This window comes from Salvelinus namaycush, chromosome 20, assembly GCF_016432855.1.
Source record: "Salvelinus namaycush isolate Seneca chromosome 20, SaNama_1.0, whole genome shotgun sequence".
Taxonomy (NCBI): Eukaryota; Metazoa; Chordata; class Actinopteri; order Salmoniformes; family Salmonidae; genus Salvelinus; species Salvelinus namaycush.
Genome location: NC_052326.1, coordinates 23823550 through 23839011, shown reverse-complemented (window position 1 = coordinate 23839011; position 15462 = coordinate 23823550). Strand labels below are relative to the sequence as shown.

General features: G+C 39.3%; 1 protein-coding gene across 4 annotated transcripts in view; it reads left to right on the top strand.

Annotated features, from left to right (window-relative positions):
- Window positions 1-258: 258 nt before the first annotated feature.
- The window catches only part of LOC120065719 (paired box protein Pax-7-like), a 65367-nt gene continuing 50163 nt past the window's right edge, over window positions 259-15462 (top strand). For 2 of the 4 annotated variants that reach the window (XM_039016807.1, XM_039016806.1), the window contains exons 1-4: window positions 259-343; window positions 1737-1972; window positions 2691-2820; window positions 3079-3207. In XM_039016807.1, coding sequence (XP_038872735.1) covers window positions 259-343; window positions 1737-1972; window positions 2691-2820; window positions 3079-3207 — 580 coding nt within the window. Of the gene's footprint in view, window positions 344-1736; window positions 1973-2690; window positions 2833-3057; window positions 3208-15462 lie in introns of all 4 variants that reach the window. The other 2 variants (XM_039016803.1, XM_039016804.1) reach the window with 2 other exon arrangements.

The window sequence follows — 15462 nt, the reverse complement described above, 5'->3', positions numbered from 1 at the left end:
CCCTTTACTAAAGGGGTCTTCTTTTACCTCACCAACTCACCAACCAGGTGACGAACATCACCACTTTTGCTGTTGGAGGGGTTTAACTATTTAGGAGTTTCTCTGACTGGGACTACGATTTTATTGTCTGCTTTTGATCCTTTTGAGAGGAGACATTTCGTCACATCCTGTCGGCTTAGACCTACATTTTCTTGTCTGGACTTTGCACGAGTAAGAATTTGGTACCAGTGCCCACTCGGTGTTGCTTCAGTAGCTAGAATGGCTACTTTACCAGGAACAGTGCCTCGAATGATGCGCCCTGCGCCAGGCCAGAACTACCCCCGCACGGGATTCCCTCTGGAAGGTACGGCAGCTTTTTAACTTGGAAAACATTTCTCGAGAGTTGCAACAAAAAATAACTCGTCATCTTAGAGGGAGGTTATAGCTCATCTTCGTGAAAGATTAAGAAATATTAGGCAATTGTGTTTTTGATTTGTTGTAGCTCATCTTTGTTAAATATTAGACAATTGTGTTTTATATTGTCTATTAATTTAGGTCTAGGCTACTATACAGGGAAAATGAAATTGTTGTGTTACAGAATAGACAGCCTAACATTGCTAGACAGGCCTAGATGTTGATTGTAGAAGTATAGGCCTACTTTAAATGGATTATTTCTAGTGTTTGTTATGTTTACCTCACTGACAATACGGATGATCAAAATGTTACTTCATAGAATTTTGAATGCGTAATAGGCCTATCCTCCTGATTGATTAGTGATATTTTTATGCAATTTAAAACGTACTAAACCAATGGTGACGTGGTTGCTAAGATAACTTCATGAGTCAAATTATAAACTATGCGAGGAAATACAAAAAAAAAGATCTAAGCAAATGCGCGGAAAAATACCAATTTGTATTTGCAGGTAGGCCTATTTATGGGAATCGGTCCCAATCACAGCCTGTTCGTGCTCAAGAGCTTTTAACGAAAATGTACAATACCAAAAGCTCCAGGATTTGTTGAAGTATCCTGTTGCTGCAAATGGAAACAAAATACACAGCAAAGAGATAGCTCAAAGGATCACATCAATATTTGTACAGCATGACTAGGAATAATCAAGGTGGAAAGTTCCACACTCTTCAGTGCCTCTTGAATACGAAATGAGATCCTCAAGTGCTCTATGGCACTAATGATACGTCCTGCCAGCCAGGCTGACTGGGAATGAGTGTGGGCAGGGTTATCTACTAAGAATGGATGGGCTGTGGGATATGTTTGGAATGTGTCTATCTTATAGTTTAGTATAATAAACCTTTGCTGCTACCAGTTCTCACAGTCTAATGTCAGAATTAGACGTTCATCCATTCGACACATCCATACAATTATTATTACTGTATTATTATCACGGTTGTGATGACGATAATGATAATTAATATTATTATGATGATTATTATAGGCGCATGATAATGGAATTTGGGACGAAAATTGATAGTCAAGAACTACAGGCCTAGGCCTACTCATTTTGTATTGAATTATTGTCTATGTGAAATAACGCTCAAGATATTAATTAATTTAAAGTTGGCCTATATAGTACCAAACCAATTTCACATCAACATATTTAATTGTTTATCCTTAACCTAATTTCACATTGCCCTCTTTGTCATTGCATTGTTGTCTAACTTGATCTCTTGCGCATTAAACTTTAACAATTACAATATCATCAGGACAATATACAGGACCTGAATATGTTTATTGTGGAACAGTATCAACCCCCCTGGGCCAAGGTCGGGTGAACCAGCTCGGTGGAGTGTTCATCAACGGGAGGCCGCTGCCAAATCATATCAGACACAAGATAGTAGAGATGGCCCACCATGGCATCCGACCCTGCGTAATCTCGCGACAGCTACGAGTTTCCCATGGTTGTGTCTCCAAAATCCTCTGTCGGTACCAGGAGACCGGTTCGATTCGTCCCGGGGCAATAGGAGGCAGCAAGCCTAGGGTGAGTGGAGGACTATAGTTTCTACGTTATTTCACAATCGACATCAGCTAGCCGACACCTTGACCTGCAATCCGTGTAAGACTATCAATTCTTCTTCTTCTTCGTCAGTTATCATGTCACGTGCATTTTACACACCTGCATGCCTGCATGATGCAACCATTTCCACATGCAAACATTACGAGTTATAGCCTATAAGTTATGACTGTTGCATGGAGTGAAATACATGCAGTTTTGTGTGTGATTGATTTGTGAGGTAGCCTATGAAGACAGGAACCATACATCTCGAAACTAGGCCTTCAATCAGTAAATTGAGTAGCCTAGGCTATAGGTTCATGGCTAGAAGGTATCCAGTTTTTGTCGAATTAAACGTCAGATTTGGCTTTTCGTAGCAGGTTCAGAAAATGTACGCAGCAGGTTAGGATAATTGACGTAGCAGGTTAGGATAATTGGAGGTAAGGTTAGGAAATGGGTTAGGGTTAGCTAAAATGCACAAAATAAATCTACTTTTGACGTTAATTTAACAAAATGACTGGGCTATAGGCCTTGAAATGTTGTAGGAAGGCATGCGTCTTAATTTCAAACTCCCCATCAGGGAAACACGTAGGCTATGTGTATTTGTATCCATATACATTACAATATCATGTTCTTCGTGTGAATTAAAAGTTGTTTCGACTTTCCTCTCTCTGTGTCTGGTCGTTGCACATGATAAAACCCACAGCAGGTATCAACTCCGGATGTGGAGAAGCGGATTGAGGAGTACAAGCGAGAAAACCCCGGGATGTTCAGTTGGGAGATCCGGGACAAGCTGCTGAAGGACGGGGTGTGCGACAGAAGCACTGTTCCTTCAGGTGAGGCTTCTGGTAAGCAACTTTTCCTTCTTATGGTGATTACTGTAAGGGGATGAGACATGAACCCCTCTACAGTCTGGTATTTGATGTGCAGTTTTTATTTATTGTACTTCAATTTTTGTATATTTATTATTTTTCACATTGTCTTGACATGAGCTGATGAGCATATACATATGAGGAAATATACCATTCATTTACTATACAAAATACCGTAGGACTTTTTTGTTGTAATCCAAGGCCTATTTGGTTTTCTCTCAGTGAGCTCCATCAGCCGAGTTCTGAGGGCCCGATTCGGCAAGAAAGATGACGACGACGATAGTGATAAGAAGGATGAAGACGGGGAAAAGAAAACAAAGCATAGCATCGATGGCATTCTCGGTGATAAAGGTAGGCCAGCAAAGAAAAACATGGTTTACTTTGCTATAAATTGTGACTAAATCGTGTCATTCTTATTTGTCTTATTAAACAATAAAATGTTAGGCGTACTTTTATCCTATACACACACCACGATAATGCTGTATTAGGCCCATGCTAATTCCAATACAACATCATCAACATCATCATCATCAACAACCATTATTTTTATTATTATCGTTATCGCTATTGTTGTTATTATTACATTTTAGTAGGCCTACACCCTATTCCTATTAGGCCTATATAATTAATAATTATTTTATTTATTATTATTTGGAGGTGAAGCTACAGTCGTTTTTTTAATCATCTTAGAATTTTCAAATAGGTCAACAATTGATTTAAATGTATTTTTCTATGGTCTATATCTCTTGGGAAATCCTTATACTTTTATGGTAAATCGGAAAATCCTCTCGCAGATTGGCTCATTCATTCCTGCTTTGAAATCCCAGTCAGTCTTTACTCAATTACTCAATTATTTATGTGAGCCCTGACGGAAGGTAGCCTATTTAGCTCCAGAAAATGTATTTGTTTTACAAATTCCTCTCCCGCTCTTTTAACGATCTTCCTAAACGACAGCTGACAGTTGACCGGTTTGACGATCAATGTCGGTTTAGAGACACTACATCACTTGTTAGTTAAACTGAAACGAGGAGGGCATCTTCTCTGCAGCCATATCCCCGTAACACTCAAGGCAATTATGTTAACGCTTGCACACATTAACTAGTTGGTAACAAACGTTTTTGAAACAAATGATTACCATTTAAAAATAACAACGCTTATTGTGAATATTACCATTTTTAACATTATAGCTAATCGGAATAAACGACATTATTTATTTAGCTAGTATTTTAAGATAACTCAAATTCATATTTTTGTATAGCCTAAGTCTATATGAAAAATGTAATTCAGTTAGTTAGTTCGTGTTATTGTGCCACTTGTCAGTGCGCTCTCTGTCATTGAACATAGAGGGAGAGAGAAAATCATAGTGCTTATACAAACCTGTCCTGAAAGAGACAAAGGTCACCATTTAAGAAGATCAAACATCATTGAATAGGGTTTAGATAAGAGTTCACAAAAAGCTTTTCCCCATAAATAAACACAGCCAAACTTATTCGAACTTGAAGATGAACTTCAGTCGCAAAACCTCTCTCCAATGACGCTTTTCTAAAGTGAAGATTCCGAGGTAGGTCTACAAAGGCAAATCTTAGAAAGCAGGGCAGCAAAAAGGGGAATTGTCCGGTCCATTCTCATTCAAAAACCCGCAACCAGAGAAAGAAAATATTTTGGACAAAGGGCAAGGGTACATATAAAGGGAAATGAATTATTCAGTATACCCCGCTGGTAGATAGTTTTGTAATATTACGGAATAATCGGTTGGAGGAGAATAGCCAACGCATTTCATGGTGCAAAACGGTGCTTTCTTTTTTTAAATGGTTTGTGTTCATTTATCAATTTAGAGATCGGATCATTGTGTTTCTCAGCTGCATGTGTAATGTTGGCGTTTCAGTTTGTAAACAGATAGCCTTTGGCTATAAACACTTCAGGCAAAATTACCCATTGGTAGAGCCAGTAACATTTCGGCTTCTGATTTCAAAGGGATTTTATCTTGTTCCATTCCAAGGTGAACTTGTTGCCGAATGTTTAACTGCATTTTTTCCTAATTGCTTTGCTATTTTTTCTGATGATGATTGTTCTTATTCGATGCTCAACACACGAATAGGAAACAAATGTCCGTTATGACCATGTTTACATCGAAGATTTGGTCGGCCCATGCCCTGCATTATGAAATGTTAATTTACTTGCAACAGTGTCACATCAGAATGTTGGATACCTCACGTAGGCCTACGAATGACAGCGTCAGATCTGCCTTCGTGAACTCAGAACATACCAAATGTGCTTTTTAATTCTTAAAAAGATTCGTATTTGTCCTTATACAGTTTACCATCCGGATGGCATTTAATAACGTTGAGACTTATTAGCGTAAGTAATGGAAACGTGTCTGTTGAAAAGGTGGCTGTGTTGGAGTGGGGTGTAATAGCTTGCAGGCATGGTAAGAAATGTATTTATCCCCAATCAGCCCCTCACTCTCTGAGTTGGAAGCACAGACGTTATGTTGAAGGGTTTTAACGCAGATTAAATTGAGCCTTTTATTTCTTTTCACTTTCATCTCTGAGCGGAGCTCACAGTGGCTCGCCCTGGTGACACATTGACGAGATTTGTGGTTTACTTCAGAGCTCTCTAGATGTATTAAATGTGTTGATTTATTTGTCTATTTATTCATAGGCTATATGTGAGTGTTGCATCACAGATTTATCTTCTGTGTAATCCGAAATGATAAAACAAGTAGGCTATTTTCAATGTATAATTTCAAGCAAGTTGCAATAGGCTATTTTATTTATTTATATTTAACCTTTATTTAACTAGGAACGTCAGTTATGAACAAATTCTTATTTACAATGATGCCTACCCCGGCCAAACCCTAACCCGGACGACGTTGGGCAATTTGTGCGCCGCCCTATGGGACATCCCATTCACGGCTGGTTGTGATACAGCCTGGAATCGAACCAGGGTCTGTAGTGACGCCTCTAGCACTGAGATGTAGTGCCTTACACCGCTGCCACTTGGCGTAGTTTAATGGAGATAGATCACCATGATGTGTGGAGATGATATATAAGATTATATACAAGAGTTTACAGAAAGCTGTACCTCCACTGTCTTGGTATCCCTACACACGTGTTTATTAAAGGAACGCAGCCTTAACCTATGTCATTTTGATAAGAATATTCATCCATATACGCTTTCCACCTGCCATCCTCAATAACGTGGTAGTGATAGTGAGATGCTGCGATGACCCTGACAAGTTGAATTAGGCGACCAACGGGGTAAAGGGGTTAGACAAAACGCCACACGTGCATGTTCTCAATCCTGGAGAAGGTATATTGTTTGTGCATGACTGATCAGAACGCCAGGGAAAGAATGAATCCGCCCATTTTAAAGGGACAATCTATAATAACTAAACCAACAAACTGTCCTCTGTAGCCTGGAGGAATTGGTGAGGTGGAGGCAAGGGACACTTCAGCAAATCTTCGGATTACCTGTGGTTCTCAATCTAATCAAACAGAGGTCAGACGGGCTTTCTGGGCGTTGGGAAGGGATCACGAGAGAGAGCATTGGAGAGCCACTGTGGTGTCAGGCAATCCGAGGCTCCAGGCTCACTTTCTCTGTGTGCATATTCAATTAAATGATCATGGGTATCGATTAAGAACAAGGATGTTTTATGCAAAGGATTAGTAAAGAATCACGTCATCTATGAGAACTGAGAAGTTGCAGACTTTATTAAACGACAGAAACGGGCAAAACAATTTTAAATGTATAAAGACCAAAAATAAAGAAAGCTTTGAAATGAGTGTGTTCGACGCATGCACGCACACGCACAAACACACACGCGCACGCACACACATATCTCCTGAAATATAATGTAGCTATATTTCGGGGTCTAAAGCCGTGCTGAATGAGAAGGACAGGGGAATGAAGTAAGAGACAACTTCAAACAAATCCATCTGGAATAGTGTGTGAGAGAGATTTAATGAAAGTATGGGGAAGTTATTTAGCTATTAATAAAAAAATCCTCAGGCATTGAGAGTAACTCTATCTGCACTTTCTTGCAGCTATTTGGTTAGGTTGAAATTGAGGGAGACCCAAATGTTGGGCAGAGATAACACACCCATCATAGCCCAGACCCTGCGCTGTGCTTCACTGCATTAAACTCGGATTAACCTCCCCGCAGCCCGCTTTCGCCACATTTCACTGGAATTTACATTGGTAGATTTCTTACACACAGAGGGCAAAAGCTGAAAACCCTCGCAACAGCTAATTATATAATCGATTACGATATTATTGACAATAATAATAGAATATAATAATATAAATAATAGGAATAGCCTAATAATAGCCCAATAATAATATTATTATATATTAATAATAATAATATGTAGATTTCTTACACACAGAGGGCAAAAGAATATATTAGTTGTAATTAAGAAATCACATTTAACTATTTAAAAACGTTTGTAAACATTTTAAATCAATTATAGCCTACTAAAGACAATAGGCTACCAATTTCTGTCAAATAATGTAAATTAGAGTCTACTGTAAGCATGCCTGGTTATTTTATGGAAACGGACAGTCAAAATCACGATAAAGACCATGGCGTAATCCTGGAACCAATCAAATTACCCAAGCCGGTCATAATTAGATTTCAAATAGGTTTGTTAGGAAAGCTTTGTCTTGATTTTGATAGGACACTGAATTTTGAGACTCAAAACGCATAAATCAGTCACTGACATAGGCTAAAGACTCCACGCTCTCCAAAACTAACACAATCATTGGTAATTTATGCTAAATCGTTTGTACCGAAGCCGATTTCTTCGACAGTGAACAATATTTAGCAGGGGTCATGGTTTACAAGCTTTTATACAATTAACAGTATGGACCCCTTTAATCGTTACCCGCCACTGTGATAAAGGAACAATATTTTCACACCTCGAGTTGGTATCTGAACACACGGTGATTTATAGCCTATGTCACGGGGCTGATTTCTAAATAACACGTCAACGGATGGTAATGACACGTTAAACGGATACAGAAAACATTTGAACGATTAGGTCTCGATTCGTTCTCTCCTCGGGAGGAGCGTTAACGCGCAATTATACCCACTGTTTTGGGTGACCTGTGAATTTGAGGGGGACCCCGAATTTGTCATGTACAGGATTTTCGTTCTCCGCAGTCTTGTTAAAAATATACTAATAATAATAGAGAGCAAGCCAAGGAAATATAGAAAGTAGATGAGGACAACTCGATCCTTATGCTTATCAGAAACATTATTGTTGCGGCACAAACACAATGGTGGTTCATCGTATTACAAACTGACAGACAGTGTTTAAAAGCCATTTGGCTGGTCTGGTCTTTTAATTAAAGCAATGTTTGCCACGTGGGACAAGTCCTATCATGTGCACACTACTTAGGGGAATGGTTTTCCATCTCTTGTGGGATTCTCCAAAATGGACAATCTTCCCTCTACAGCTATTTAAGGGACTTTGAGAAGTGTAGAAGAAGACATGGGAATTTCTACCTCATTTATAAAGACGAGTTCAGAATCCTTTCCTGCTTAATAACTTAAAAGGATTTCATTTCCCGGCTCATTTACTGTACATTGTTATTGGATGCGATATAGCATTCCAAGGTTAACATTTCATGCTTGAAAAATATAAAAATATTGGCCTATACTGTGATTCATAAGTCTTTCAAAACTAAATTAAGATACATCATCACTTTAGGATCTTTTAATCCGTGCATGTTTTCGTGGTCCTCGTTGTTGTTTATGATGTTGTTGTTGTTGATGATGATGATCTTTTTAATCTAGACTAGACTACTCACTTCACATTTCCTTAATGTGGTCGATACTTTTGCAGCCGTTTTGTTTGAACCACGGTATTTAGTGTACATGGGGGGTTGCAGAACAGATTTTCGGACAAAAATCATATGGCACAAATTATGAAGAATTGCCCTCAAGGCCCCGGTTATAGCAATAGTGTGCAGGATGTTCCTGTCATTTCCGCCTATGTTTTACTTAACCTATTTTCACTAGAACTTGCGTTGACCCTATCGCACGTTTCTTTTAATGAGAATATCATAGTATAGTTTTTCAATAATGATATAGTTATATGGTCTGTCTTGACACTTTGGTTATGTGTGCCTCTTATGTGCGTCCACACACATACTTCAGGGATATATCATGCTCGAAAAACAGCTATCCAGAGATATATGATGTTCTTGCATTATGGTGATGGGTGCTCCAGACACTTGAGTCAAGTTCTATTTTGGTGAAATGCTTTGTCAATACCCTTGTTCCAACGTAATTATGTCATAATTAAAATAGAAATGGTTGTTTTTATCAAAATGTTATTTTGGTGCATATTGCCTTTCCTGTGTTGCTTCAGTTACTTGCAACAGGTGGGCTGCATGCAATTATGTATATAAGGCATCATTGGCTGGATGCAGGTACACAGGCCTGGACTGAAAGTCCTGGACAAAAGGAACACCTTTGTGAGAATCCTGTTCATTGACTACAGCTTAGCATTCAACACTATAGTGCCCTCCAATAAGGACCCTGGGATTAAACACTTCCTTCTGCAACTGGATTCTGGACTTCCTGATGGGCCGCCCCCAGGTGGTGAGAGTAGGCAACAACACATCCACCACGATGACCCTCAACACGGGGCCCTCAGGGGTGCATGCTTAGTCCCCTCCTATACTTCCTGTTCACCCACGATTGCGTGGCCGCGCACTACTCCAACATCAACGACGGTGGTAGGTTTGATCACCAATAACGATGAGACACTTACAGGGAGGAGGTCAGAAACCTAGAAGTGTGGTGCCAGAACAACAACCTCTCTCTCAACGTCAGCAAGACAAAACGCTGATTGTGGACTACGGGAAACAGAGGGCCAAGCACTCCCCCATTCACATCGACAGGGCTGTAGTGGAGCGGGTTGAGAGCTTCAAGTTCCTCAGTGTCCACCGTTAAGGAACTATCATGGTCCACAAACACAAACACAGTCATGAACTGGGCACGACAGTGACTCTTCCCCCCCCAGTGGGTGTTGCATTTATACTTTTCATCAGTATATAATGCCAAATTTTCCCAAACGAGTCACTAGTTTAAAGCTATTGCATGACATATTTCAGTTTCATTTTTTTTGTTTAACTTGAGCATGGCTGGTATAGACACCTCTGTGCCCTGCAATTTGCAAGAGGTTGAATGTATCTCACCAGAGAGAGCATCTGAGCGAGCGAAACAGCACCCTTCTGTCTCTGTATGTGTAGGCCATCTATCTGATGTTGTCTGGTCCAAAAGAGTATGACATTGTTGCCGCCAGTAGCATTGAATGCAAGGGAAGCCAGCGAACATTTGGACTCCCTTAATAAAAAATAAAATAACAGCCAATCAGCTTTGAACTAAACTGAGTGAGCTGGTCCTGGCGCACCAAAAAAAAGTGTCAAGGGATGCCAGTTTGAATTTGGCGTCACTCCTATCAAATCGCATTGAGAGCGTTGGTCAGAAACAACTTGAATTGTTGCATCTTGTTGTGTAGTTATCCTCCGGTGAGCTAGATAAAATTGGCCCTTTCCTATATTAGCAATGGATGGGGATAGGGATAGGGATTTGGACTTGTGGTTTTACTTAGTTCTCTGTACTGGCCAATGATTATAATGGTGATTCTGATCCAACCATTAATTCATACATTGTTCCCCTGGCCTGAGAGGATGTAAATTAAATATGTAGCTAGTAGGAGGCTAATGTTAACTAGCTAACGTTGCCCATGAAAGGAAGTTAGGCTAGCGAGCAATCATTTTAGCCAGGTAGCCTTGGACAACAAAACAAATATGTACTTCATGACAGAGTGATAGACCATTTTGTCAACATGAAAGAGAGGAGGAGGTCATTGGCCCTTCTCTACAAGTAGGGTGAGTCAACATGTTTTTCTATGTGCACGAACGCGCACGCACACCCACACGCACACACACAGATATCAGAACCATGGACAGCCACATCATATTTAGTTTATGTTGATTGGACAAAATCGTTTTTGGTATCTTTTAGACTAAGCATAGGTGATTTGATGATGTTGAAGTTGAAATGGTGCTGGAATAGTGGAGGCAGCTGCTGTTTTCTTTGCGACTTGCGGTAACTCTCTGTGGTTCTAAATCAATAGTTGTTTACTGGTCTGAAAATGTCAGAAACATTAACTTGCTTGACAATGCTGTAGGTCATGTAACTGTTTGCTACATGCAATATGCTTTGTGGAATTCACCAGACAGAGGTTGCTACAGTTTTGTGATGAAACAAAGGTGTGGTTGAAACAAAGGTGTGGTTTATTCTGCCACTGTGTCTTCTTATTGTCTCGGCCTTAGGTCTATATAACACGGTCACAAGGCATATGAATTAGCAGGTTATAGAGCAAACAACACAATTATCACAACACATAGGTTGTAATATGGCTTTATTTTCGGGCTTCCCAGTGATTCTACCCATGCAACGCTACTGCCTACAAATCCATCTCATTGCAGTTCCCCCTGTAATTCATCTTGGTGTCCCATAGACAGGGCCACATGTAGGCTTACCCAAGGTAGGCGATCTTAATGCTTTCAGACAATTTTTCCAAAACTTGTCTCAAATAATGCTGCATGATGGCGCCACTGCAAGAAAGCACCGTTTTCAGTCAAAAATATAGACTAAACGAATAATGATAATACAATTATGATGGTAATGACACAATGTAGGATACTGTTATTACTATTCACCTATTATTGAACAAAAACGAAATAACGAGATTCTCATCAACATAATCCATCGATTCTTACATTGCAATGCACCTGGGGCATTTATATTGTAGGCCTATTCATTGAGCAGGTTGACACAAATATGAAGGTGTCGGCCTACCATATCTTTTTCACCAAAAATAATATAATTCGGCACATATAATAGTATTTGGTCTTTAGATTTGTTTATTTTTCTCTTGCTGCTAATGTTGAGCATGGCTATGCATAAATTTACAGCATGCCTATAATGCTTTTAAAATTATATGATTCTTATTTTCTTCTTCTTATTATTATTATTATTAATAAAGGTATCCATTATTAATTAGCAATAAGATTGATGGATGTTGCCTTCTGTGGCATTCTACGAAACACTCCATTATGTGGAGACTGAGACTACTAATGATGACAGTGGTAAGCTAGGGATCAAGAGTTTGACTCTGAAATTATAACTTGACCAGCTTTTCCTTTTCTAATACTAACTCGTTTAACTTGTCAGATCTAATTAGGGCGTTTAAATGCTCAAGTGCATCGGTGGGAAATGTGCATCAGTGGGAAACAGTAGGCGGTTGGTCAGGGCCAGCCAATGCGGCTTTCAAGTCTTTTTGGGGAGACCTAGAAAGGGATGATTATGAGAGCGCTTCGAATTGGACTGCTCGATGGATAATCTTTTTTTCTTCAAAAGTTTCTACTACTGCGTCAATTATGGCCATCAAGCGGGCTAAACAGGGCAGTCCACACATGGACTTTGGCGGTGCTTTCTAATTAGGTATGAAATTAATTACAATAGACATCTATTAAAGTCTTTAAAGTTTGCAAAAATTAACACAGTTTAAAAGGTGTAACAGTGGATTAATGGCTTACAGCCAATATGACATTTTATTGCATCCCCATGATTTGTGCTCCCTGTCTAATGGGTGTCCTGGACATCTTATAACCCCCCAAATATTTATTAACATCTTAATAGGCTTTTTCGATAGTGTTTTTGATAGAGTGTTTACAAAATTGTTATTTCAAAACTCAAGTGTAGACTATAATTTGCTGACTGATCAGGCATCCCCATGAGACTAATATATTATCTGAGTTTGTCTGTGTTTGTCTTTTGAATATAGTTTTGGGTTTTCCATTGCATAATAGATTTTGGAGCTTGAATCATCCTCTCTCTGGTTTAGAAGAAGTGGAAATTCAATTGTCTCCGTTCCCTTTTTGAAAGCATTTTTCTTCTAATTGAATACCTTTTTTCTTGTATTGGGACTAAACCCCTTCTGATGTCTGACAGCCTAGTCTCTCCATTGTCAGCCGAATGGCCACTAGAAAAGGAGGAGAGAAAGAAGAGGGAGGAGAAAAGAACCTTCTGTTATTTTCTGTCTTGAGACTCGCTGTATAGGCTATTCAGGCGAGTTGATGAACTCCTCCAAAAAGTTTATTAAGGGGCTGAAAACAATAAGAACTAAAGCCTTTAGGCACCCAGGCAGACAGTTTATAAACTAGCTACTATTTTGTCTCAAAGGCAGATGCATGAACACTTTTGAATGGGGCCTTCAAACTGACACGATCCGGCTGGACAGCAGCAGTTTAAAAGGAAAGGGTTCTTCTGCTGCAGCTCAGATCTCGCCTTTCCTGCATTAACATACACTGCAGAAGAGAGGGAGGGAGAGAAGGATCTGGGCAGGCACTGACTGTCATGGCCAGGGTGATTTTCTCCCTGCACACTTAGATATACTACACATAATAGCCAGACAGTTGAATATTCTTCAAATTCATTCAACTTAATGACAAAGTGACAATAGTCCTCTTCCATGAAAAAACAACAGTGCATTTTCCCATTCCTCAGTCAGTTCTGTAAGGAAATTGTAACATCGACTACTGGTAGTGGTAAGAATCTAATAGTAAACTAAATGTAATTTTTTACACCCATTCTTATTTTCTTATTTCCACTGTAGACAAAGAGATCAGCTAGCAGTTTTATCTCAGATAGATGCAGTGGTAAATTATGTGCTGTGGTTAGCTGTGTTTTAATGTAATAGAATTATTTAAAACTATTTTTTTCAGTTTTTGCTCTGTTGGAAAGCAATCTTTAGTTCATATTCTGTCTGGAACACTGTTAATGTTCTTAACAAGGAGATAACAGATGACTGAGATTACTGTTAATGTTCTTAACAAGGAGATAACAGATTACTGAGATTACTGTTAATGTTCTTAACAAGGAGATAACAGATTACTGAGATTACTGTTAGTGTTCTTAACAAGGAGATAACAGATTACTGAGATTACTGTTAGTGTTCTTAACAAGGAGATAACAGATTACTGAGATTACTGTTAGTGTTCTTAACAAGGAGATAACAGATTACTGAGATTACTGTTAGTGTTCTTAACAAGGAGATAACAGATTACTGAGATTACTGTTAGTGTTCTTAACAAGGAGATAACATATTACTGAGATTACTGTTAGTGTTCTTAACAAGGAGATAACAGATTACTGAGATTACTGTTAGTGTTCTTAACAAGGAGATAACAGATTACTGAGATTACTGTTAGTGTTCTTAACAAGGAGATAACAGATTACTGAGATTACTGTTTATGTTCTTAACAAGGAGATAACCGATTACTGAGATCACTGTTAACGTTCTTAACAAGGAGATAATAGATTACTGAGATTACTGTTAATGTTCTTAACAAGGAGATAACAGATTCCTGAGATTACTGTTAACGTTCTTAACAAGGAGATAATAGATTACTGAGTGGCTTTTTCTTTTTCTTTGAATAACCTGATGCATTGATTTACTGCGGGATTTTGAGAAATATCACAATAATGTTGTTGTAAACATCAAAACACATTAGTCCCCTTCCTTTTATTTGATAAAGGTGTGTCACTTTCTATCCCTCTCTCTCTCTCTTATTACCTCTAGGTTTTTTAAAGTTTTTTTTACACATCTTTATTTATCAAGTTCAAAAAGTTCAAATATACATTATAGAACACCATGTGAACAATCCTTGACATCATGACCTCTCTTTCACTGTCTTTCTCTGTCCAGCCCTTCTCTTTAGCCAAGTCAGTTGCTGGATCTCTGCTTCCCATAATCAGAGGGAGTCCTGTGATTTGTGACCCCTGGAGCATCTAGCTCGTAGAACGCAGGGCCCCAAACAGTCCCGGCCTGATCTGGCAGGTGTCAACATTAGCAACACAATCGCACCCCAGTCCAGTGCCCCTTACCCTAGCCCCAGCGCCACATTGAACGCAAACTATGTGAGGCCCAGTGAAAAGAAACATATAAATGGAGTGGGCAGGGGAGGATAAAAGAGGGGGAGGACAAGGGAGAGATTACACTCTCAGACAGCTATTAGCAGGGATAAGGCTTTTCTAAACAAACAAAAAACGAGACGATCAATACTGTGTTAGTTTACCAAGTGGAGTCATGATGGGCTCTGGAGTATTTCTCTCTTCTTCTGTTGTTTTTCTCAACTTCTCAAACGTCTGTGGTTTGGTTCGTATTGGCAATCCAATTTAGTCTGGAGTCCTTGGAGACCTATTTCTTTTTGTGGCCAGTGATTTGTTAATGGTTGGTTTGCTCCAGCCCGTGGCTAGTTCATTCATAGATTTAGAGCTGTAATGAATTCTGGTTGGAGGGTATTAACGTTGATAGTGGACAATCACTGGGCTGTCCAGAGGAAAGCAACATTCAGTGATGACAGGACCACTGGCCCTTGGGGACCACAGCCCTTCTCTCTCATTAGACAAAGACAGAGGTGTCACTTTACACACACTAGAGGGATTGGAAAGGGAATGAGTAGACATTTGGACTGTTGCTGCTCTTGAGTGGGTATCTGTCTTGACAAGAAAAGCAATGT